Below are 24,406 nucleotides of genomic sequence, written 5' to 3'. Positions count from 1 at the left end.
GAACGTCAACGCCGATGAATTAACCGACTAATAAAAAAACATTGTCATCTGGTTGAAAAACAAACGCGATATATTGCATAAGGATGACCTCATTTTTTTCTCAACGAGATAATTGCGAACATATCAAAACTTCATAGTTTTTTTAGCGGAATTTTTAAAGTTGCGAGATAGACAAAAACTTGACCAAACCTCATGATTTTTAAGCAATTTTCCATAAAAACATAAGCCTGCTACAACTATTGGGCTATTAATGGAGTACTTCATTCTAGATTATGGAGTATATTAATATTGTAAGTATATAACTCTAATACATGACATAAACATAGTAGTAATATCATAAAAGACACAGCAAACAGTTAGCATGAATGATGACTACACATCGCAAAAATGAGTTTTCAACCAAGTGATCAGTGTGGCAAAGCATTATTATGAATAATGACATTTAAACGTAAAGAAAAGTCTCAAAATGATGACACATGAATTCTATGCGAACGAAGCCTCAATGTTACTAGCACATTTGATGCTTATTTACTTACATCGTCGAATCCACTTCTACATAACACCATTCTCTTTCATGCAAAGCACAGATAAAGAGTAATCACATGAAGATGTGTTACCGGTAGTTCATAGGTTGAAGAGTGCTGGTATTCATGGCCCTCACGAGCTCCTCCTCCTCGGTGAGAGTGTGGCGGAAGTGGCAGCGATGGCCGTAGGGGCAAGGGACGCCGTTCAAGACCATGCGGCAGACCTCAGTCTTGTAACGAGGGTGGCGGAGGACTGGTCGGAGTTCAGCAATGCCATGAGCAAACTGGCAGTTAGCTCCGTAAGGGCAGGCTCCGGTCTGTTGCCATTTGTTGCAGAGCTCAGTCTTGAACATGCCCTGATTGTACACTTCGAGTTCCACCGCTTGCTCCTTCTTACCGCCTTTCACATATACCTTTTGCTGCATCCATAGCATAACAGAAGACTAAATGAGCTTAATCTACTACTACTACTACTACTACTACTATTTATTTCGATATTTTTCACTCAAAGTAAACGTTTTCTTGCAAGTTTGAATCCTAACAAAACTGGCTAGCATGAATAGCAAAAGATGAATGAGGTGATACAGAGGAAAGCATTCTTAGTTCAAGAATGGCAATATGGGATAACTCTGCTATGCTTTTTCATTCAATTAGATCAATTTTGTTAAGATCAGCTCCTTTTTACCACCTTTCACATACACCTTTTGCTGCATTCATAGCATAACAGAGGACTAAATGAGCCTAATCTACCATATATTATATCAAGCTATCGTATCACTCGAAGTAAACGTCTCCTTACAAGTTTGAATCCTAACAAACTGGCTAGCATCAAACATGAATCTGGAGATACAGAGGAAGGAATTTTGATTTCAAGAATGATAAATTCTCCTATGTTTTCTCAGTCAATTAGATCAATTTTGTTGAGATCAGCTCCCTCTTATCACCTTTCACATACACCTTTTGCTGCATTCACAGCATAACAGAGGACATATGCCTAACCTACCTTTTATTCCGATGTCTTATCAATCTATCGTATCTCTCAAAGTAAACGTCTCCATAAAATGTGAGTCCTAACAAAACTGGCTAGTATCAAAAGCAAAAAAATGAATCAGGATATACAGAGGAAGCCATTGATTTTAAGAATGACAATTTGGGCTACTCTATGTTTTTCAGTCAATTAGATCAATTTTGTTGAGATCAGTTCTAAAATCATCAAGAATGGCATACAAGAGTTTGAGTCTTAACAAAACTGGCTAGCATCACAATTTTTGGACCTTGCACATACACCTTTTGTTGCATTCACAGCATAACAATAGACTAAGTAAGCCTTAACATGTACTCTGATATTTTATGTATCTATCCTATCACTCAAAGTAAACGTCTCCTTACAAGTATGAATCCTAACAAAACTGGCTAGCAATTGCATCAATGGCAAAAACTTGAATCAGGATACACAGATAACAGAGGAAAACACAGTTTTTTCAGTCAATTAGATTGAGATCAGCTAAATATCATCAAGAATGGCATAAAAGAGTTTTTCTCAGTCACAACTTCCTGTTCTAAAACACCAATTTCTTGATGCAAATCAATATTATATAATAATTGAAAGCTAGCATATACCACTGTGCTGTAACTACTTAAAGCAATAAAATTACCGTCCCATTGTTTTCGTTTAATGCTTTGACAACTTTGGGGCCGGCGCCGCTGCCGCTGCCGCTGCTGCTGGCATACTCCCGCGCCGCCTTGAGATAGCCATTAGAGCGAACTGAAATGCTCTTTGGCAAATGAACACGCTTCTCTCCTAGCCCACCCTGACCGGAATCCATCACGCTAGTGGGGCTCTGCGCCACCGCCTCATTCTCACTCGTCCCCTCCTCTTCCACGCTCATCTTGCGCATCCTTTCGTCTAAATTTTCCAAACCAGGAAGAGGATCGGCGGCCACACCACGAAACGGCGGCGGCGAATTGAGCAGAAGATTCAACCGATTGTTCAAATCGAGGTTTGCCATTTTCAGATTGACGTTCTCCTGCCGGAGCGTCTGCGCCTGCTTCGCCGCGCTGCGGAGGCGCGTCAGCACCATGCGGTGGCGGTTCGTCAGGTCCTGACTCAGCATCTGCTGGAATTGGGGCAAGCACGGAGCTAGGGCTTTCTCGTCCCCAGCGGAAGAGAAATCGGAGGATCCGTCGTCGTTTAGGTAGTTATTCTCGAAGCCTGACGAATGATTTGGCGGGAAAATCGACGAGTACATCAGCGGATTCAGATCGAAATCGAATTCACCGTTGAAAGGCATAGTGGAGATTCCGGTCGAGATTGAGATTTCTCTCTGCATAGTTCCTAGCCGCGGTGCATACGAATTCTGCGCAGTGCTCTGCTTCGCCATAAAAAGGCAAAAATACATGAGATTTCATGAATCTTCTGAAATCGAGAGCTGTATATTTAAAAATTGCAACTAGTTCTTCTGATTAATCAATGAAATCTTATTGAATTTGAAGGAAAATCTCTAATTGAGTGATATGCAAGCGAGCGACATAAAATTTCATCGCACTGCAATGCAGAATCGATCTAATTTAAAATGACATAAAAGTTCTTCGCATTGCAGAATTGATCTAATTTAAACCTAATCGATCGAGGATAATTTAATCGCTCAATTGCGTCGATGAATTGAACTAGAAACTGTGTAGATTAACTCACTTGATTAGCAATCAAACTTCACGCGCAAGCTTCAAATTGCTCTTCAAAACACCTTCTGCTCCTACGCGAGAGAGAGAATTGAGCGGTTTTCAGAGAAGCAGAAACTTGAGAAGTGGTGGAGAGGATGAAGAAGATGGCGTAATTTATACTCTGAGCTCAGCTGATTGTATTTGACGCGCGTGCCCTTGCATGGTGAATGCTCTTCAATTGCATTGAAGGGTATTTTCGGCAAACTAATTAACCAGAATATTAAATGTGATTTGGCGGGAAAATTCATAACAAGATGAAGTAGCTTAATTAATGTATCATCCTATAATTTATATTTTAATTGAACAATTATTGTTCAACTCAAAATTTTAACGAGTAATTTTGGAGTAGTAACTTTTTTATACTCCATATAATATGGTGAAATTAATTTTAGACTCATTTACACTACTATTTCACCAACTACTATAGTTTCATGGTTATTAAGCGATTAATTGAATGATTAAACAAAAATAATAATAACAAATTGCATAAATATGTGAAACATGTGCATTTCTAAAAATGATGATTATCCTAATCATTTTTGGAATCTCTCCCCAAGTTATCTTAAGTTCTTTTCTTGAAAAAAACAAATGATTCATTTTTCACAACACCAAATTAAAAGAGCTTTAAGAGGCTCAAGATAGACAATTAGTACTATTATTAGCTTGCTAATAATAAATATTTGTGAAAATAGTTTGTTAGAGGAACAAAATCCATCATATCTCAATCAGGTCTTTTCATCAATCTTACTCAATATAATTTGCAGTTAGTTGAAAACCACAGTTGCAACACACGTTGTAGTTAGAAATAAACATTTTAATTGATTTGCTTGATATAGAAGTTATTTTTAATTTGTGGGAAAGATTGAACTTGTTGGTGGGCTTGCAAATTCTTGCATTTTTTAATTTAATTTTTTCTTTCTTATACAAAAGTTAGATTAAATTAACACAAAAAGCCATTTGTAGCAGACAAAGACTCATGATTATGATCGAACAACATTGCTTCTTTATCACAACATTAAATTAGCTTTAAAATCTGGTGAAATATGGCAATGATCAATTTTGGTTTTTGACCAATTACAAAGTGCTTTTTTGTTGTAATGTCATGGTTTGTTAAAGCTCATGCAACTTCTCACTGACCTTCACATAGAAGTTTCATCTTCTCCAATAGTGGGATTTTCGTTCCATTTTTTTAGAGAGTAAAATGGCCAAGCCAAGAAAATAACGAGATACTTTATCTACATCTAGTGTGAATATTTTATAATTAATTTAAGTGGTAGTACAATGTTTTCACGTTCTCGATACTAAAAATTCTCATACTTGATATGAACATGTGAAGATGTATGGATGCTTCAATAAAATTTAAAGGTACAAACTATGAATTGACAATGAGAAAAAAAAAGCCCAAACCTATTTATCAAGCTTAATATATGCTCTTAATACTCCTTCCGTCCACGAAAAATAAGGTTATTCCATTTTTATCCCCCATTTTATAAATATGATAATAAATAGTTAAAGTGGAGAAAAAGGAAATAAGAGAGAGAGAGTAATATAGACAAGAGACTTCTCTATATTATTCTCTCTTACTTTTCTTTTTATCCATTTTATCTATTTATTAATATTTTTTCAAAACGAGATAATGGAATAGACCTATTTTTCGTAGACGGAGGGAGTAGTTAATTTGCATATGAGTGTACACTCTATAACATGTCTATGACTATTAGTATCTTTAATTCATAAATTCAAGAATTTATTGGGCATGATTATTTAGATTCAAGAATCTTATAGATATGCTTAATTTGGCTATACGAATTAATTATCTAAAAATCCGATGCACTTTATTTTCTGAGAAGGGAGGGAATCTGGATGACTGGATTTTCATGGATTCTGAATAAATAAAAATCAATAATAAAATTCAGACAGATTCTTATCAAGATGGAATGCCTTAAATTAAAGTTCACCAACATTTATTTAGATTGATAGAATCTACTAACCACATTATTGCATCGATAGAATCACCAGATTTATGAACAAATAAAAAGATACTCAAAATATTTGTTTTCCACTTTATGGTCTTTCATTTTTTCATAAATTGACATTTTTCTACCAAAATTATTGTGATGAATTTCGCAGAGATGAATCAAGAAATAAACACAATTCCTTCAATTTTTCGAGGCCTTCGCATTCTTCTGCTTGATGATGACACAGAATCGTTGTTAAAGTTAGCATCACAATTGGAAAATTATTCCTATAGAGGTAACATTTTAGTTCATTTATTTACTTACTCTATGACTCTAAATTTTTGTTTGTAACTATTGGTTTTATTCATAACAACAGTAACGACTACCGAACTGCCCACAATTGCACTATCCATTTTCCGAGAACGATCGGACCGGTTCGATCTCATCATGGCCGACGTCGAAATGCAAGAAATGGACTGTTTCAAGTTTATGAAGAGCCTACATCTTATTAAGGACATTCCCATCATATGTAAGATTTCTATAATTGGTATATTTTTTTCTATTATATTTTCGTATTCTATCTCGTATTTCATTTTATCAATACACTGACAACGTATGCATTCGCCATTCAGTGATTTCCGCGGAACCAAAGAGGAGTGTGATCGAGGAAGCCATGGCGAAGGGGGCATGCTTCTTTCTCAAGAAACCAATAACTCCCAAGAATCTCAAGAATGTGTGGCAACATGTTTATAGAAAGACTAGAATGATGGGAATCAAGAGTAGTGATTGTGAAGAAGCAGAGTCTCATGGAGCCAAGGCAGGAAAAAGGGGAGAAGTTGTTCACGTTGGAAACGAGCGTTATGGGGAAAGCAGTCGAGCTGGGAATTCGAGAAGAAAGAGGCCTGCTTCGTCAGAAAACGACGAAGCAAGAGAAATCAAGAGGAGGAAGCTGGCTGAAAGTGAAAACCATGAATTGGCAGATTCACCTACAATTTGGTTAGGATAATTTTGAAATGAGTCATGAAATTTGATCACCTTTTACATTTCAATTATTTTATAGAATTCAGCAAGTAGAAAAAACCAGCAGCAGTCATAGTTCACAGTATAATAGGAGTGCTATAACAAAAGTAGAATTTGTCAAAATCTGCACCCTCTTAATAAATGGATTAGCCTCATTTCTACTTGATATATCAGACTTGCACAGTCTCAAACTCCGACTCTCATACGGTTAGATTGCTTCCATTGTTCATTGATGCTCGGTTTTCACTCTGCGACTCTGCCACCATGTTGAGATATGCATGAGGAGCCCAACCTGCTTCGCCATCACAAACGAGAATTCAACGTTTAATTTAATACCATATCAGAACTTTCACCGGATATAAAAAAGGCGCGAGAGCTATTCTCAAGATATTAACTTGAAACAGAAAACGAATCACGAAATGAAAATAAGTGCAGAGAAGAGTACCGTCTGTGTCATATGGTGGAGGAAAAAATTGCAAGTAACAAAATGAGGCAACTGTCAACCCTGCATTGTTGAGCAAGCACAGATTATTAGTACAAGAAAGCACGCACATAAACCATGTAAAACGAAACCAAGGATGCCAAAAATTTCATATGAAATACTACCTAATAAACCTCCAGTGAAGACATCCTGCCAATGGTGCCAATAATCATCAACTCTCGACACTCCAACTAACGCTGCCAGGAGTAATGGAAAAAAGACGAGACATAGCTTCGCTACATGGCCTCTACGATCAAACACTCTGATTTTCCCGGACAGATACCACGCCAGGAAGCCAAGCCCGGCAAAGGACCCTATATGAGCACAGCCAGTATTCAGTTCAGACACCAAATCAGTATACGGAGATAGCAGCGAATCACTCACATGATGTATGTCCACTGGGAAAACTTTTATGACCTTCTTTGATGACACTCTTTAATCCAGTGCACTGGACAGACCCTGTCACATTGTGAAAAGACTATCCACCAAAGTGTGGAAAGTCCAGTTAACGAGCTGCAAACGCAGTTTGTGGGTCTAAAACTACTGAATTCCAAGATGACTACTCACAGGTTTGCCATCGGGGAAGCAGCGCCAGTAGAAGTCAGGCCGAGGGCGGCCAACAGCATCTTTGATTGCATCAGTGAGAACAGCAGTTATAAGTACAGAGAAAAGCAGTCCTGAAAGTGAATGCACACAAACAATTTTATATCAATCTTTAGCTTTTTGATCAATGGGAAAGGGCAGCCAGAGAAATGAGAGTCGAACCCAATATAGTATGGTGTAAATCATAGACATCTCGTCGGATAAAGTAGAAGACAAGGATGATGGTTATAGGCAATAGTATTCCAAGTATCTGTCACAAATTATAAAAAGAGCAAATAGTCAGCAATTGTTTTACTTTAACTCAATCGAAACGCAGTGCTGATTTAAGGCATTGCATACCGGAACAGCCCAAAAGGGGATGGTGTTATCTTTCAACGGATACTTCAGGTCAGTCATCATGTCTTGACCAACAAACCGGTGAAATGGCTCAATGACATTCAGGGCTATGTCAATCGCGACAAGCAGAAAAAGTATGAGCCAATCATGCATGTGAAACCTGGCTACTTGAGCACCATGAGTTCTAAATGTGTGAGCACCCAACTGAATCTCCGGCATCTTGACAGCCTAAAACAAACTGTAACCGGAAACGATCACCAAAACTTGTGAGACAGCAGAAAAGAAGTTCATCTGACCTCTGCTATCCTTCGACAAAGACTTATGGTTAAACAATAACAAAAATGAGGGAAACCAAATTATATTCCAAAGGCCATTATTTAATAAGTTCAATTTCCTTCAGCACAGCAAAATAAACACACATAATTACACCTTAATCACTAACGCATTTCTTCAATTGAGGTTTTCATTTGTGAATTTCTGTTTTTCCAGTAAAATTTCATTTTACTTCCATCTGATGTTGATAGAGAACGAACATTCGATCGATAGAGTTCACTTTACCTATTTAGTAAAACATAAACACAGCAAACGCGCAAAAATTTCAGTAGCGATGACATTTTGATTGATCGAGTTTCGTCTTTGCAATCCAAGCATAATTATATCAAAACTGAGCAAAATTTTACACAAAATTACGTTCGCAGCAATACAAAAAAGTACTATGCAGCAACACGCACAAATCTCACCAGAAAAATTATGGAGTAACAGATTCCCACCAAATTTTCAGTTATCTCCAATACGTGATAATAAAAAATAAATAAAAACAGAGATAAAAAATAGAGATAAGAGAGACTGTAACACGGAAGAGCAGCTGCATTTGAAAATTAAAAAAAAAAAAAAAACAGAAAAAACCGGAATTCACCTGAGAAGAGCGGCGCAGTATCAACGCGTGTTCGAGAGAGACGAGCAAAATCAGGAAGGCAATACGCGGAGAGGTTTCTTCACGCAAACTACTGCAATCTATCTGCTGCATAAATTCTCAACCATTTTTCTATTTTTGAAAGGAGAGAAAGAGCTATGGGTGATTGGATTCTATTTTATCTGTGAATAATACTCCAAAATTCCAAATTAATCCAGATAAGTGCTGATTTGAAAAACGCGGTAGAATTCAATTCACATCTCCAATATTGTAACAATACATTAATACTCTCTCCTATATTCATTTCCAAAAAAAAAAACAATTGTCACATTTCACTTTTATTATTTCTAGCAATCGCCCACATTCCCATAAACTAATTCTTTCTCATATTTTATTATAAAACTAGTATATAAAAATAAGATTTATATACAACTAAGTTTTTCAACTCATTTTCTATTAATTAGTGACAAATTATTAAAAGCAGAGAAACTACTAGTGGTAGTAATAAAATACTACTCATATTTGTAATAAGAATCAAGCTAAATAGTTTAATAGTAGTACTAGGAGTAATAAATTTAATTAAATCAAGTTTAAATTAACAGAATTTTAAAAATTAGTAGGAATAATCAATTAATTTCATTTTTCATAGGAGTATATAATTTCTTATCTTGTAGTTGTAGCTACTTTGCTGCTCCTTAAGCACCAATTCATATGAACATTAATTATTACATGAAAATTGGATTTTTTTTTTTCTACGTGTTTTGTGAAGCTTTGAGCTTTATGAAATGAAACACAGAGTATTAATTCAGCTTGATCTAATTTTTTCATTGAAAATAATTATTACATGAAATTTTCATTTCCATTTTTGTTTTAGTTAGCCGATTAATCACTCTATTTCCAACAATAGTGAATTCTTCTAATTGTCGTTAATGATCACATTAGTGAGTTAGATTTAGACTCCACAACTTCTTTAGCTTCAAGTTGTGATTAATCAATGCAATTACTTGGATGATTGGTAATAAAATTCAATTAATTCTTTAAAAAATGGCAATTTTTTCTATGTGAATTTCCATCATTGTCACCATAGAATTTATATGCCACGCCTTAATTCCAAAAGTAAAAATTAATTGATTCCGTTACAATCCTTTAGCAACTTTAAGGAAGAGGCAAGTTAATTTGATCCTTCTTTCATAAAATATTGAATTATAAAAAATATTTTCCATTTTAGAACTTGTTTAAGTTGTTAAACGAGTCATTTGCAGCTCAATCGAGACATGGAACGAGTCATCTACGAACCGAGCACAAGCTTGATATTTTGGTTCGAGAGGACACGAGCACGTTTGAAGCCCTAACGAAAAAGCGTGAAAATAGATCAACAAAAGCACGCTTTTAGTTTAAAACCACTTATTTACAAATTAGTATAACGAAGAAATGGAAAACCAACCTACACAAAATAACTAGTGATTTTTGTACCTAGCCACAAGAGTTGATCAAGTAGTTCTATTTTCTTCCTGACTCCATGGCATCAAAGGCTGAATCAAGATTCGAGCCTACGACACTTGTTGATGCTCGTTCTTGGTTCGTCCCTAGCATGTTCGTCGTGTCTTGGGGTAGAGAATTGGAACGAAGGTCCTCCACAGCGCGGAAGTATGCGTAAGGACCCCATCCTAGCAAAATATATCTTGTCACATTTCGTGTTTTTTTTTTGGTAATTGTAACATTAAATTTAAAGGTTTCGCCTCGAGCATTAATCACTCTGCTGCTAGGCCAACACACACATGTAGAAATCTCAGATTCTCGGGTTTCACACATACCTTCATTTTGGTATGGAGGTGGGAAAAACTGCAGGTAGCAAAAGGTAGCAACTACAAGACCTACAAATCAACGACGGTAATGAAGAAAATGCGACCAGCATCGTGTTGTCGTGTGGAAAAGTCAGGACGAGAACGAACCTAGGATGCCTCCGGCAAACACGTCTTGCCAATGGTGCCAGTAGTCGTCCACACGAGAAACAGCAACGAGGCATGCAATGAGGATAGGGAGGAAGACGATGCACAGCTTTGCAACGTGCCCACTGCGGTCAAAGCATTGGATCTTCGCTGACAAGTACAAGGCCAGAAAGCCTAGACCTGCGAACGACCCTGCAAAATGTTCGTGGAGTGGTCAAGACTATGAGCTCGGACCAAGGCAAGCGTCATCCTCAAGTGGAGAGGGGATTCTTACATGAAGTATGACCGCTCGGGAAACTCTTGTGCCCTTCTTTTATGTCAGCCGGATCTCCATGGCACACGACGTTGCCCCAGCGATCATATTCCTATTTACGAGAAGATTACACATGATGAAATAGTAAAGATTATGTGACAATGGATTCGAATCTAAGACCTTTAGCCTTATGCGTAAACACACAGTTTTCTAACCAAAAACAACGCTTCAACTTATATAACTTAAGACTAAATTCCTAAAGTAGTCCTAAACATATGGCCGTTTTATGATTTTGGTCCTGAACATTATGTTTTGAACCTTCGTATCCTGGATAAATGAAATCAATCCGTTTTTGGTAATTTTTTACGGAGCCGTAAAAAATAAACAGGCAACCCAAATTAAGTTAACTTTGACCGGATCAAAATCTAAAACGACCATATGTTATGTTAAGATGACATACATCACGCCCGTCAGGAAAGCAACGATAGAAAAAGTCGGGCCGGGGGCGGCCAACTGCGTCTTTTATAGCATCCGTGAGAACTCCCGTTATCAACACAGAAAAGAGCAGCCCTGCAATCACACTCACCCTCACAACATCAGCCAAAAACCACTACCTTTTTCCTCATCGAACACAAAATCGAAAGGCTAAAGTCGAAAAAGCAATACCTAGCACGCTATGGTGCAGATCATACACATCATTTCTCCGAAGGTAGTAGAGGAAAAACACGGTCATAGGCAGGAAAACCGCATACAGCTAATTCACCACAAAATTTCATTTGAAATAAAGTTAGCAGCTATGCTGGTAACGTTAAACCGACTACTACAACGTTTCTACTCACGGGAACTGCCCAAAGGGGGACGGTGTTTTCCTTCATCGGATACATGAGATCTTCCATCATGCCTTCCCCAACGAACCTATAGAACGGGTTGATGACATTCAGAGCGATTTCTATGACCACGAGTAGCAACAAAATCAGCCAGTCCTGCCTGTGGTCTCGAGCAAGCTGCCTCCCGTGAGACCTAATTGTGTGTCGACATTCTAGCTCAAACTGACTCGGCCTAACCTGTTTGATAGCGGAAATAAACACATAAGCCTCGTCGATTTGTATAAGTAAACACTACCAAACTCAAGAATACAGCATTGCAGTGACAAAGTTGGATTCATTATTCAAACACAGTGATAGAGGTTGAACCAAACACCTCTCTCTATCTCTTTCTTTTTAGTAATTCTGGAAATTGAATTAGAGATACTTAAACTACACAATCAAGAACTGAACACTACAATTTTATTCTTTTTTTTGGTTAATTCTGCAAATTTAGTTACAGAAAATGAGAGCTATACAAGTCTGCATCATATCAAATTGAATACCAAAGCAACCAAAGAAAAAAATACATTAATCCAATTTAAGTTCTTGGTCGCTCCAATTTTCAACAAATAAACTACTAAAAGCTACCAACTACATAAAATTGTTGATAAACAAAGACACCTAATTATGCTAAATTAAATACACAAGAGAATTCTGCAAATTTAGTTACAGATATGAGAGCTATACAAGTCTACATCATATCATATTGAATACCAAAGCAACCAAATAAAAAAAAAACATTAATCCAAGCTAAGTTCTTGGTCTCTCAAATTTTCAACAAATAAACTACTACAAAATTCTACCAACTAAACAAAATTCTTGATAAACATAGATACTAATCATACAAAATTAAAATAAACTGAATAATCGCCCAAAATCCCAACCAAACAAACCTGAAACATTGTCCGGAAATTCGTGTTGGGACAAAAAGAAATCTTCCAACCCATTTTCGCACAATAATATTGGAGCAAAACCCACGAAACCAAACCTCGAAAATTCAAGATTTTTGAAGGAGAGCTGACCCACAAAAAAAAGGCAGAGTGAGATAAAAGTTTTCAAAGATACTGAACCCAAATTGCAAGAAAAATAGAATCTTTTTTAAACACTAGTACTTAACGGTGCCGACAACAAGGCAGCAAAATCCAATGGCATTGCGATTTGGGGGTTGAAAATGAGAGCTATTAAAGGAAATTTTTGAACGGAGATATTTTCTTACATAGCTGTCTCAACTTGAAAGCAATGGAGCCCAATTTCATCAAATCTTCGCCTACAATGATTAAGTGCTTTTATTGAAGAAAAAAGGTTGGTAATTATTACGATTAGTGATTGTTTAGAGATAATGGGATAGTGGAAGACCAACTGTGAGTGAGAGTGATGAAGCGAAGTGGAAAGAATAGATTAGGTGCTCTGCCGACGGTTGGGGCAGTTGTGCAAATCAAAGTGTTTGTCGTTTAAGGCCACGTTGGATGTCGTTTTAATGGAATACAGCCGCCGTGTTTGTTGAATAAATACCTCTATATTTATTGGAAAATAGCTTCGGTATTTATTGACTAATCCATCATTCCGCCATTAGAAATTTCATTTCTTATCAGCTTGCGTTTTAAGAAATATTAAGAAAAAAAAGTAAAAAAAATTAGGAGAATATAAATTTCAATTGTACTATTAGTTTCAAGTAATATGTGAGCGAACTGAGTCAGTTGAATGTAAAACCATATTACCATCTATAGTAAAAGTGAACCAGGAGTCCGAGACTCCTATTCGACGACGGAGAGAGTATCAATTAATATTATTCTCTCCGTTTCACTTTAGGAGTCTCGGTTTACCATTTTTGGGTGTCCCACTTTAGAAGTCTCGGTTGGAATATTCCATAAATGGTATTAGGCTCTACATTCCACTAACCTTTTTCCATTCACATTTTATTATAAAACTAATACTAGGATCCACCGATCCACATTCTACTGTCTTTTTTCACCAACTTTTCTTTATATTTTTTAAAACTCGTTCCAAACTTAACTGGGACGATGGGAGTAATATTTCTTTGTTATTTAGACGTGTAAGTATTATATAATTAATTATTGTTGATTACTTATTTTAAAGATTGATGTTTTGGGAGGGAATATATATCGTACATGGCCATTACTTTTATTTAATTAATGCTATATGATTAATATGATATATTTTGTTATATACATTTTTTTAAAATTTTAGTATATTAAAAATTATATTTTTGAAACTATGCATAGTTTTATTTCAAATAAATACAATTCTAGATATTGAAATTTATATGAAAATCGTAGGAGTACATTATCAAGGCCCTATATTGGGCCTTTGTTCGGTGGGCTTTTGTGTTTGGAACATATATCTTATATATTCTCATAAAGTTATTTTTTCACGGTTTTGGAAAAATTACAAGATTGTCATTTAATTTAAAAAATAATATTAAACTAAAAATATACAATTAAAGCCTAAAAATATGTGATTAAGGAGTGAGTGGGAGGTTAGGGGTATATCACTACGATGGAAGTTTTTCATCTACGATGGAAAAAGTAAAAGTGATGCTTGCCGATTGGGCAAATGAGGCCTTATTCCTGCTACATCTAAAATTATTTTTTGATTAGGTACAGAAAATTTGAATAGCATGATATTTACTGATGCTATTATGTAGTATGTCTACGTGAAGTTTTGGGTTCCCAAATAGTAAAATATTTAGTATTGAAATGGAATATGACTTTCCAATTAAAATTGTTTGTTTGATGAATTAGGAGCCTCAATCAAAATTTTCCTTTGATTTTGATTAAGGATCGAATTTTAGCTTAAGCAGATGAAATGTTCCATTTGTGATAAGCAACATGCTTTTCATACAATCCAGTGTTATCATCTATATGCATTTTCTTTTCTGTGGGGAACAGGAATGTATAGAGTATCCAGATGTCTTGCCCATCAATTGCACTTCTCTTGCAAACATGAATGATATTTTTAGCAAGGTATGTTGATGCTATGTACGAGTGATTTCAAACCAAGACCTCAGAGTACTAATACTTTGCTGTTATAGATTTTTGAGCAAAACCATTCTGGGAAGAAACGTAGTCGTTCTACATCATCTTTGCAGTAGCTTCTAAACTTGTATTCTCAACAGACCCCTAGCATGAAGATGATGTGAGTGTCATGTGCCTTTTTCTGTTCCTTAAGCTTAAGACATGATAGTTCCCATTTTATACAGCTTATAACTTGGTTAAGTAAATCTTTAGTTGCCATTATGTAGGATTCAAGTTCTATGAATTCTATTGTTTCTCAACTCACTGAATACTTCAATTATGGTTATAGATTGGCTATAGTTGATGAGCTGGAATATTTGATTACCAGAGATCGAGCTGTGCTTCATGATCTTTTCATGCTATCATGCACTGTCTTCTCCAAGTGTATTTTGCTAGGTATGTTAAAAGACCTTACAAGGTTGAAGATTCAAGGTCATTCACCCTGAGAGTTGGTTTTAATCTCTTTAACTTGTATATGCAGGGGTTGCTAATGCTATTGACTTGGCAGGTAATAGATGAATTCGACCAGCAAGTCCATTTGGTCGAGATCGACATTGAGGAAGATCCAGAAATAGCTGAGGCTGCAGGAATCATGGGCACACCTTGTGTACAATTTTTCAAGAACAAGGAAATGATCAGGTTGATTAAATTTGGAGCATCGAAGATGGTACTTTTTGTCCCAACCATCAATATTTCGATTCCTTTATGGACTACAACCCGTTGCATTCGTCTCGGATATAGCACCAAGGTAATTTTTCATATTATCTAGATAGTTTTGTGATGTTTTTGCTCATGCCGCAGGGATAATGAGTGCCTTAATTTTTCTGTAATACATTGTTAGAATCTAAAACATTGTCGTAGAAAAATAAAAAATGTTAGTACTATGTTTTTGTTGATCTTGATTTTACTTAATCTTTCTATAATATATTATTAGAATCTAAAACGTTGTCGTTGAGAAAAATAAAAAATGTTAGTACTATGTTTTTGTTGATCTTGATTTTAATTTGAATGTACAGGATTGTATCGGGTGTGAAGATGAAGAAAGAGTTCAGAGAATTCATTAAAGCAAATAAATAAGGTGATTCTCAATAAGATGTGTGACTCAATTTTTATGTGTTGGAATTGTACCATTTATTTGCTGAAGAAAAGAAAAAATATACCATTTATTTTGCCATTGAAATTGTATATTTCGAAATAGTCTTATTTAAATGTACAAAACCAAGTAGAAAGTTCTACAATGTAAGTTTGTTTACTATATCTTGATGGATGAAGTCTAAAAGTCCTTTTCAACTACAACCAATGTCATGTGTTGAATTATTTGCCAAATTTTACTAAATTTGTTAACATCTAATTGTTGTTACATATATAATCATTTATGTTTTATGTAGTGTAGATTTGGATTATTATAAAGTAATTTAAGATCTGTGCATCGCACATATGGTATACTAGACTTGCCGAAGGTTTACCGAACCGGCGGTTAACCGCGAAATAGTAACCGCCGGTTACGGTTCCGAACCGAAACTGTGAGAAATATCTCGAACCGAAACCGTAAATTTTAGAACTGTAGTTCGGTTCAGGTTCAAAATTTTCGAACCGAAACCGCGACCGAACTGCCGGTTCTGAACCGCCGGTTAACCGGCGGTTTCACGGTTCCATATGATCAAATTATTCTCAAATAAATGTAATAATTAATTAAGCTAAAATTTTAAAATTCACATCTAAAAAGTCTTAGAATTAACATTTTAACAAATTCACACAAAATTCTCAAATATTTATGAAGTAATATTGATTTGATTTCGACAAAATTAAGAAGGAAACATAATTTAGTTAATCAAGATTAATTAATAATAATTATTTAGTTAATGCAATCACACATGATTTATTAATACTATAAATTAAATGAGCACAGTACGTATGAATATTCTCATATGCAGTTTTCAAAATTGATTAATGAATATGGACATAAGATAATATGATAATACTATAATTAACATCTGGTTAAGGTATTTGAAATTGAGTGGTTAGACGTTATGCTAATAATATAATTAACATTTGGTTAATGAACATGCAGTCTTCGAAATTGAGTGATTGAACTTGGTGGTGGGTGATGATGGTTGCACTCTTCAAAATTGATTGCACAAAGCACCATTTTTTTATTTTTTATTTTAAATGTTGATTTTAAATTTAAATTAGATCACATTTCCCTCCATTTTTACCTATAAATATCTCCCTCTATTCTCACTTACATTCATCTCATTCTTGTGTTAACAAGAATTTCTCTCTTCAATTTCTCAATTCTCTCTCTTTGCCTCATAGTATTTCTCATATTTGCAATTGTGTTTACATTTTGAGAATTCAAGTGCCAGCGCTACTTTTATTTATGTATTGTTTGTTATACTTATATTAGTTGACTCTTTCTCTCAATTGAAAATATATAGGAGTACAGAGTAATATATATATATATATAATTCTATATTACTATCAAGATGTCTTCCAATTTATTTTATAATTTCAAACTACATGATAAAAAAAAAAGAGTAAAAAAACCGCGAAACTGCAAAATCGAACCTAAACCGCTACGAACCGTCCGAAAATCAGCGGTTCAGAACCGAAACCGAAACCGGAAACAGCCTACCGGTTCGATTCCGGTTCCATATTTTCCAAAACTGGAACCGGCGGTTCCGAACCGCCGATTTATAAACCGTGGGCAGTTCTTATTAATGTTTAAAGTTTGTCACATTTCGATTTAATACCCCTATAATATGGAACAATTATGAACTTTTTATACTAATTGTATAAAATAATAGTAATAACGTAAAACAATATTGAAATTTTTTACACTTCAAATAAAATCTTAAGCCAATAATCATTTTATGTCTCCTTTCTTTAGCAAAAATCTCAAATCAATTCGAAGCTAAGTCAAGCTTCATCAATGGAGTCCTTCAATCCCAACAGGCTTCTCAAAGAACAGTGAGCACAGTCGAAAACTTGATCTCTTTCATCACTTCTTTTCAATTTCCTATACTACTTTGATTTATTTATTTATTTTTTTTTTGGCGAAATCTCTAGTGAAACAACAATTTTATTTGCTACAGATTCGTGAGCAACTTAACTGGATCTTCGAAGCTCGAAATTTTCTCTTTGATCACAAATCTTTCAGTGGGTATTCAGCTACACGGTTTTCTCGATTTTATTGTTTGCGTTGTCAGCTTATAATTCTTCTCGTGTTTTCTGCAGATTTTGATTCTTATTAGACGGTGCATCGGATTCAATCCGATCTATAATGGTAATTACATTGTTGTGGAATTGATCGAATTTGTTAATTCTCCTTGCTGGTTTATTCATTTCATGTGATGATTTTACTTTTATTTTTATATTGCTGTCGTTTTTTGGGGACAAAATTAGGTTATCATAAGAAAGATGATAATGTTGCTGGTGGTGGAAAGAGCTTCAGAGCTTATGTTGCTGTATTGCTTATTGATTTTCTCTGCATTGCTGTGCCTTATATTTTATATCTAACTGTAAGTATTCAAATTCAGCGACAATAATCTTGAATGCTATGATAGAATTGAATTGTTTTGGTAGTCGTAGTTAGCGGAGTTACTCGATGGTGACAGGTTCTAGCAGAATGGACTTATTGGAGCACAATCGTGATGCTTTTGCTGCTGTTAACATTTGATAGGTAAACTTGTGAAGCTCTTTTTTAGCTTAAGAGACTTGAGAATTTTAGTGGAGTTAAAGTAGATTTTGCATTTCATATGTTTTGGAAGTAATTTAATCTTTAGAACAGAAATCTACCTTCGTTCTTGCAGGAAGGTGATGTAGACTCTATTAGGGACGATATCACATCCTACAGGGTCTCAACGGTACGTGGTCAAACTTCTGTTAGTCATATATCAGTTGTAGCTACTGTTGTAACGAGGATGATATGGTGCAGATGCTTGTTACATGCTTCTCTATTTTGGCTGTTGATTTCAAGATATTCCCCAGAAGATACGCGAAAACAGAGACATATGGAACTAGCCTGGTGAGAACTATGTACTTACTTTGGTTCAGCATAAGTCCTCATCAAGTGTGTTTGCTTATATCATCATCTGCGATATTTCTGAATCTTCTGTCCTACGTATAGCTTCTGTTAGTTTGGGGATGGAGTCTGATTTTCTTCTATTGGCATGCTAGATGGATCTTGGGGTTGGCTCATTTATAGTAGCAAATGCCTTGGTTTCGCGACAGGCACGTGGCATTGCAAATATGTAAGTGGCTAAAATGCTTTTCTTTGTATGCACTCTTTATCCTTTTTATGATTTTTATTGGAGTTGGGGCCTTGGCTAGTTACAACATATGTGTAGTGATTGCTTTCTATATCCTCAGGCAGTCCTTGAGACCAGAATGAGTTGGTTCTGGTCCCAATTAGTTTAGTTACTTAACATCGCTGTCTGTTATTGCCAAATTTTTTTGGGTGTTTGTGGATGTTTTTGTTTTGCATTAGTATTCAATGGCTGCTGCATTATCTTGTAGTTCCAGTTGCCGCAACCTTTTTTTCTTTCAATATCTTTTGTATGAGCTATTATGATTGATCATGTACTCTTAAATTCTTATCTGTCCATGCCAATCTAGGACATTGAGTCAAGGTCTTCGTTCTACTAGTCCATTGATTATTTTGGGGTTTGCTCGACTTGTCTCTACATCAAGTGTGAATTACCAGGTACAATAATATGGGATCTCCAACTGATTCACCCTTCTGCTTTCCACGATCATCCTCTGAAGTTATTCGTCGCAAGCCCCTAAAATGACTGTGCTTGTATGTTTCCCCTCAATTTAGCTTGTGTTTATTCTCCCTATAGGTTCATGTTGCTGAATATGGTGTCCACTGGAACTTCTTTTTCACTCTAGCTGCTGTAGCCATCCTCACGTTAATTGTTAACATTCGTTCAAAATACTGTGGTATTCTAGGCTCATCCATTCTAATAGGTACTTCACAATTTACAATTTCCTTTCTGTAGTAGCTGAGCTCCTTAGCTATAACAGTTGTACGAATCATGAAATGTATTCGGTTAACATTTGTGGACTTAAGTGATATTATCATATCAGGTTATCAAGCTTTACTATTGTGTGGGCTGAATAAATATCTTCTATCTGACGAAAGGAAAAATGACATCTTTAGTCAAAACAAGGAAGGGATATTTAGCATATTTGGTGAGGATCTCTCTGTAATTTGGGTATTCTTCATTATGTAGATTTTCCGTATTTCTTTATACATTTCTCTTGGGAAATATTGTGAAGATAAACATTATTTTTCCTTAAAAGATATGCTGTTTTAAATTTGTAACCATATGCCATTGGTTTGTTCCTGGTTTCAGGATATTGGGGTATGTATCTATTAGGTGTCAGAATTGGAAGCTATGCCTTCTTCGGAGACAACACCGATGCTATGTTGAAAACCAAGAAATCCGCAAGAACTAGAGTTTGGGCTCTTTGCATGTTTTTCTGGTAAGAGGGCCGTGCTTTTGGTCCGAGCATTTGCTTCTTTATTATGAAGTTGAACAATGTACCAAGTCGTCTGCTTTCCTTCTCCGTCTTATTATAGGTTACTAACGTTGCTTCTAGACCGGTATGTTGAAGCAGCATCTCGGCGAATGGTAATGCCCACTCTAAAATGTCACTCATACATTAGTAATTTAACTATCGTTTACGACTTTGAGATTTCTGTGCAGTGCAACATGGCATATGTTTCTCTTATCTTGGCTCTCAACCTTCAGGTATACTTTTTTTCATATTTGATTCACAAAAATTATGCATATAATGATTAAAATCACACACTAATTTCCTCATATTGTATATAAGTGTTACTACTAAATTGAGAAATAACTTCATATCATTCTCTCAGGTGTTAGCCATTGTGATGATGTTCGACTGCGTTCCTGGACGTAAGAGTTCAGCCATGGAAGAAGCTTTTAGTCGGAATATGCTGGCTTCGTTTCTTCTGGTTAGAGATAGCAACCAGCCCTACTCATGGTTTTCCATAAATAGGATGTTTTAGGTCTCGGTTGAGTGACTAACCACCCATTTTCTCACCGTGTGCAGGCGAATGTTCTTACGGGACTGGTTAACTTGTCCATTGACACTCTGTCTGCATCCTCCATCTCAGCTCTTGCTATCTTGTTTTTGTATGCCTTTATTTTATGTTTTGGTGTCGGAATTGCAAATTTTTTTGGTATGAAGTTGAAGTTTTGGTAGTCTGTAAACTCAAGCCTATAAAATGTATTCGTACAAGGATCTCTAGATGTGTTTTGCCAATTTTGTTATATCCTTTTTATTTATTTTTGATGTAGAATAGTCGAGATTGAATTCGAGATCTGGTTTGTGAAGGGAATTACTCATCATACTTTCATTGGTATATCATTGACTATTTGACTTTAACTAAGGATAATACCACATAAAAAACTATAGGAAAATAGCATGAAGGGCATGTAAAAATTGAAGAAAATACTTATTTATGAATTTAACAGATAATAGTTATTTTGCAAGTATTTGAAATAGATTCGCCAAAATTTATTTGAATGTTTCTTCAATACTAACTAAGGGTAATTATTTATAGTTTTATACCCACACCAAATACTTAAACTAAAACATCTGAGTTTAATTACAGAAAAATGAGAAGTTTTTTCACACACAAATTTAGGCATATTCTCATAATCTCATGATTGAAACCATATACTGTAGTACTTATTTAGAAATATCAAATAAAATATTTAAAATATTCCCTTCATGCTATAATTTCCTTCTCAAATCATGAAATATTAAAAACATAATTATTTTGACACAAATGAGTCAACAAATAAATCCAAACCATAGCTGCTTACACCAAACTTTTTGATTAATATATTTAATAAATAACTTATAATATAATCCAACAACCACAATGAATCCAATACTCCACCTCTCATACTAATCTCAACATACAACTTTCATTCATTAGTTTGATTAATATATTCAATAAATAACTTATAATATAATCCAGCAACCATAATGAATCCAATACTCCACCTCTCATACTAATCTCAACATACAACATTAAAATACTGATAATTATTAGGCTTTAATTTATCTTATCGTAATATACTAATTCTACTAGACAAAAATCTGCACACCTTTCACAATTATGAGATGTTTCCATTATAAGTTGCGGTTATCCACTTTTGCTCAATTGTTAAATTTAATCAAGTTGTTTAGATTTATTTGGAAAATCTACGATATTGAGATTAAAGTATTTATTTTTTTAAACACATCTTTTTTAAAGAAGGTCGAAACCTATAATATTTGAGAGGATTAGTTATTACTTATTACGGCTAATTATAATAACTACTGCCTACCTCCGTTTACCAAAATTTGTCTCATTTTTCCATTTCCGTTCGTCCCCCTAAAATTTGTCCCATTTTGCTTTTACCATTTTTGGTAGTGGACCTCATCTTCCACTAACTCATTCCTACTCATATTTTATTGTAAAACTAATATATAAAAGTATGACCCACTATCCACTAACTTTTTCAATACACTTTCCATTACATTTTTTAAAACCCGTGTCGGGTCAAAGTGGGACAAATTTTAGTGGACGGAGGTAGTAACATCTTAATCCGATTGTGTATTTTTTAAAAATTACATAATCGGATTCTAATATTTTGATTTTAAGAATTCAAAAATAATTGTAAATTATTTTAAGAATTCAAAATCTCTTCATATCGTCTAAATTTAGGAGTAGTATTTACAATATCTTTTTAACCAATTCATTCTAGATATGGACTATGGAGTACTCCGTATTTAAGTAACAAGATCTAGAATTCAAATTTCATTCTAGCCATCCTTAAATAAAATAAAATAAAGAAAGCAAGATTTACTCGGATCATGCCACAACAAGATTATTAAATGCAAATAACTGTATTTCGATTTCCCCTAATATGTATTTCTAACTTTTTGATAAGTAGCTCAAAAAGACAATTGTGACTGAAGTGAGTTGGTTTTTATCCGTAGCCTATTAGTTTTTTTTCTACGTACATTTTTTTCGTTGTAATCTTTTTTTTAGTTAAGTATTTTTGGTATTATTTTTAATTTATGTTATTTTACTATTTTATCTTATTTTATAATAAAAAAATAGTAGTAAAATAAAGATAAAATGGATTTATAGGATAAAATTTAGAGCATTATGCAACTGATTGAAATGGAAGATAAAATAAGGTGCGATCTTCCACTAATAGGAATCCCGTTTTGTTACTTTAGTTCGTCCGCAAATAGAAATCTCGATTCATTTTTACCATAAACAGTAATAACTCATTCACCCATATTTTATTTAATATTAATATTATATACACGTTGGTATTCAATTAATTTTTTATCTATTCACTTTTCTTAATATTTCTTAAAACTCGTGCATATATGAGGAATGCTGCCGCTAATAATGGACGATATCATTCCAAACCAAAAGTGCAGTATCCAATCAAGAGAGTAGCTGGCATACGACAAGCCCCCACCGAATTTCCATCCGCGGTTTAAACAGTAAATACGCATGGGTATCCACAACATTTTATACGACTACAATACTTTATTAAAAATACATCTATATATTTACATGTGGGCCCTGCCTCGGTGGATAATCCTATACTAGTGTTAACTTTTGAGGTCATTGTTTATAAAATCATCAATAATAAGTTATTTCTTATCTTTCAAAATTCAATTTATAAATCACGAAAATTTTAAAAATTGTCAATTTAATCAAGTTTAGTTTGTTTTATTTTAATTTATATTTGAGTATCTTAGCTCAAACCATAATTTAGATTTAGTTATTACGATTGTCGAGTTCATTGACATCACTAAAATTTGCATGTATACACCAAATTAGCATGGTATTAGTATGAAAAGAAATGATCAAGATAATTGATAATTATTTAAATTTCGTAATTTAATATTTAAATTTTAAAAACCACTAAACCAAACTTTGTGATTTAACTAATCAACGTCAATTTGTTGACAAGACATTTAGAAATTAGAATGAAACGATACTAAAATTCCATTTTTAAACGAAATTATAGATTTCGAGATTGTTGAGAACTTGAGATTGTTAAATAGGATACTTTTCCCATATATTATTTGTATTAACGTCCTTTTTTTAACACCTAAACTTCCGCCATCTCAAATCAAGTCCTTAAATACTCTTTTTTAACATTGAAGTCATCATAAATATTTGATAGAAATAATCCAATTTTAGGGAACAATTTTTTCTGTTGACTTGTGCATCATGGTAACTTCCATAACTTCCAAAGCATATTATAGTTAAATAATAGTACTACCATAGTTCGCAATTGTCATAATAAGCCTAATTTTCCAGTTATATTGATGGTGCCATGAAGCCGAATTTTCCCACATGAACAAGTTCTTCAAAATATTACTACTACTAGTATTTTCTAAGTAGATATGAGACGATGGTGTTAATTCTTGTCATCATAGGTAACTCCTTTACTATATGGAAATCAGATTGAAATTCCCAATTCTCATGACGTGATTCTGATAATGGCATTTCGATATTCACTATTTGGATTAGGCTGACAATTTTTGGCACGACACGAACTCGCACGAAATTAATGGGTATGTGTCAAGACTTATTGGGTTCGTGTCCTTATTGTGTCGACACGATAAGGGCACGAAAACTTTGTATCGTGTTTGTGTCGTGTTCGTGTTACCCATTAAGAAATAATA

The 24,406-nt window shown here is 34.6% G+C and overlaps 4 protein-coding genes across 7 annotated transcripts; 1 reads left to right on the top strand and 3 right to left on the bottom strand.

Moving 5' to 3' along the window:
* Positions 1-356: 356 nt before the first annotated feature.
* Positions 357-3,324, bottom strand: LOC125212967 (zinc finger CCCH domain-containing protein 15-like). Its single transcript, XM_048113283.1, has 3 exons — positions 3,217-3,324; positions 2,180-2,893; positions 357-943 (listed from the first exon to the last, which is right to left on the bottom strand). The coding sequence occupies exons 2-3, from the start codon at positions 2,852-2,854 to the stop codon at positions 614-616; spliced, it is 1,005 nt and encodes a 334-aa protein (XP_047969240.1). The 5' UTR covers positions 2,855-2,893; positions 3,217-3,324; the 3' UTR covers positions 357-613.
* Positions 3,325-6,217: 2,893 nt separating this feature from the next.
* On the bottom strand, positions 6,218-8,764 carry LOC125215764 (lipid phosphate phosphatase 2-like). Of its 2 annotated transcripts, none has more exons than XM_048117300.1 (8): positions 8,560-8,764; positions 7,647-7,871; positions 7,470-7,557; positions 7,272-7,381; positions 7,089-7,182; positions 6,830-7,018; positions 6,669-6,728; positions 6,218-6,515 (listed from the first exon to the last, which is right to left on the bottom strand). In XM_048117300.1, the coding sequence occupies exons 1-8, from the start codon at positions 8,668-8,670 to the stop codon at positions 6,424-6,426; spliced, it is 969 nt and encodes a 322-aa protein (XP_047973257.1). In that variant the 5' UTR covers positions 8,671-8,764; the 3' UTR covers positions 6,218-6,423. The 2 variants fall into 2 exon arrangements, with proteins under 2 accessions (XP_047973257.1, XP_047973258.1); XM_048117301.1 differs by having other exon boundaries at positions 7,647-7,881; positions 8,560-8,695.
* Positions 8,765-9,924: 1,160 nt separating this feature from the next.
* LOC125211545 (lipid phosphate phosphatase 2-like) lies at positions 9,925-12,985 on the bottom strand. 3 transcript variants are annotated; one of them, XM_048111389.1, is made up of 9 exons: positions 12,841-12,985; positions 12,518-12,641; positions 11,598-11,822; positions 11,425-11,512; positions 11,219-11,328; positions 10,780-10,870; positions 10,509-10,697; positions 10,371-10,430; positions 9,925-10,223 (listed from the first exon to the last, which is right to left on the bottom strand). In XM_048111389.1, the coding sequence occupies exons 2-9, from the start codon at positions 12,569-12,571 to the stop codon at positions 10,057-10,059; spliced, it is 984 nt and encodes a 327-aa protein (XP_047967346.1). In that variant the 5' UTR covers positions 12,572-12,641; positions 12,841-12,985; the 3' UTR covers positions 9,925-10,056. The 3 variants fall into 3 exon arrangements, with proteins under 3 accessions (XP_047967346.1, XP_047967345.1, XP_047967347.1); XM_048111388.1 differs by having other exon boundaries at positions 12,742-12,881; XM_048111390.1 differs by having other exon boundaries at positions 12,737-12,847.
* A 4,493-nt stretch (positions 12,986-17,478) lies between these two features.
* On the top strand, positions 17,479-21,056 carry LOC125212111 (uncharacterized protein At4g17910-like). Its single transcript, XM_048112168.1, has 16 exons — positions 17,479-17,629; positions 17,755-17,818; positions 17,897-17,945; positions 18,065-18,180; positions 18,277-18,341; positions 18,450-18,525; positions 18,597-18,686; positions 18,839-18,912; positions 19,277-19,364; positions 19,504-19,630; positions 19,751-19,855; positions 20,020-20,149; positions 20,247-20,298; positions 20,374-20,418; positions 20,547-20,645; positions 20,744-21,056. The coding sequence occupies exons 1-16, from the start codon at positions 17,592-17,594 to the stop codon at positions 20,894-20,896; spliced, it is 1,371 nt and encodes a 456-aa protein (XP_047968125.1). The 5' UTR covers positions 17,479-17,591; the 3' UTR covers positions 20,897-21,056.
* The last annotated feature ends 3,350 nt before the right edge of the window (positions 21,057-24,406 follow it).

The sequence above is a fragment of the Salvia hispanica genome, chromosome 3 (assembly GCF_023119035.1).
Source record: "Salvia hispanica cultivar TCC Black 2014 chromosome 3, UniMelb_Shisp_WGS_1.0, whole genome shotgun sequence".
NCBI classification, from domain to species: domain Eukaryota; kingdom Viridiplantae; phylum Streptophyta; class Magnoliopsida; order Lamiales; family Lamiaceae; genus Salvia; species Salvia hispanica.
Note: the sequence above shows the minus strand (reverse complement) of the source record. Positions and strands in the feature narration are given on the sequence as shown.

Bases quoted from the DNA above. Each gene is read 5' to 3' on its own strand.
- LOC125212967 (XM_048113283.1), bottom strand. From the start codon at position 2,854: ATGCAGAGAGAAATCTCAATCTCGACCGGAATCTCCACTATGCCTTTC. The intron at 944-2,179 runs GTAATTTTATTG...CTATGGATGCAG, and splicing joins TAAACGAAAACAATGGGACG to CAAAAGGTATATGTGAAAGG.
- LOC125212111 (XM_048112168.1), top strand. From the start codon at position 17,592: ATGGAGTCCTTCAATCCCAACAGGCTTCTCAAAGAACA. The intron at 19,856-20,019 runs GTGAGGATCTCT...TCCTGGTTTCAG, and splicing joins AGGGATATTTAGCATATTTG to GATATTGGGGTATGTATCTA. The intron at 20,646-20,743 runs GTTAGAGATAGC...CACCGTGTGCAG, and splicing joins TGCTGGCTTCGTTTCTTCTG to GCGAATGTTCTTACGGGACT.
- LOC125215764 (XM_048117300.1), bottom strand. From the start codon at position 8,670: ATGCAGCAGATAGATTGCAGTAGTTTGCGTGAAGAAACCTCTCCGCGT. The intron at 7,872-8,559 runs GTGAATTCCGGT...AGTTTGTTTTAG, and splicing joins TACTGCGCCGCTCTTCTCAG to GCTGTCAAGATGCCGGAGAT. The intron at 6,516-6,668 runs GTACTCTTCTCT...ATGGCGAAGCAG, and splicing joins TCCACCATATGACACAGACG to GTTGGGCTCCTCATGCATAT.
- LOC125211545 (XM_048111388.1), bottom strand. From the start codon at position 12,776: ATGCCATTGGATTTTGCTGCCTTGTTGTCGGCACC. The intron at 12,642-12,741 runs GTTAAGTACTAG...TTTGTGGGTCAG, and splicing joins GCTGCCTTGTTGTCGGCACC to CTCTCCTTCAAAAATCTTGA. The intron at 10,224-10,370 runs GTATGTGTGAAA...ATATTTTGCTAG, and splicing joins ACCTCCATACCAAAATGAAG to GATGGGGTCCTTACGCATAC.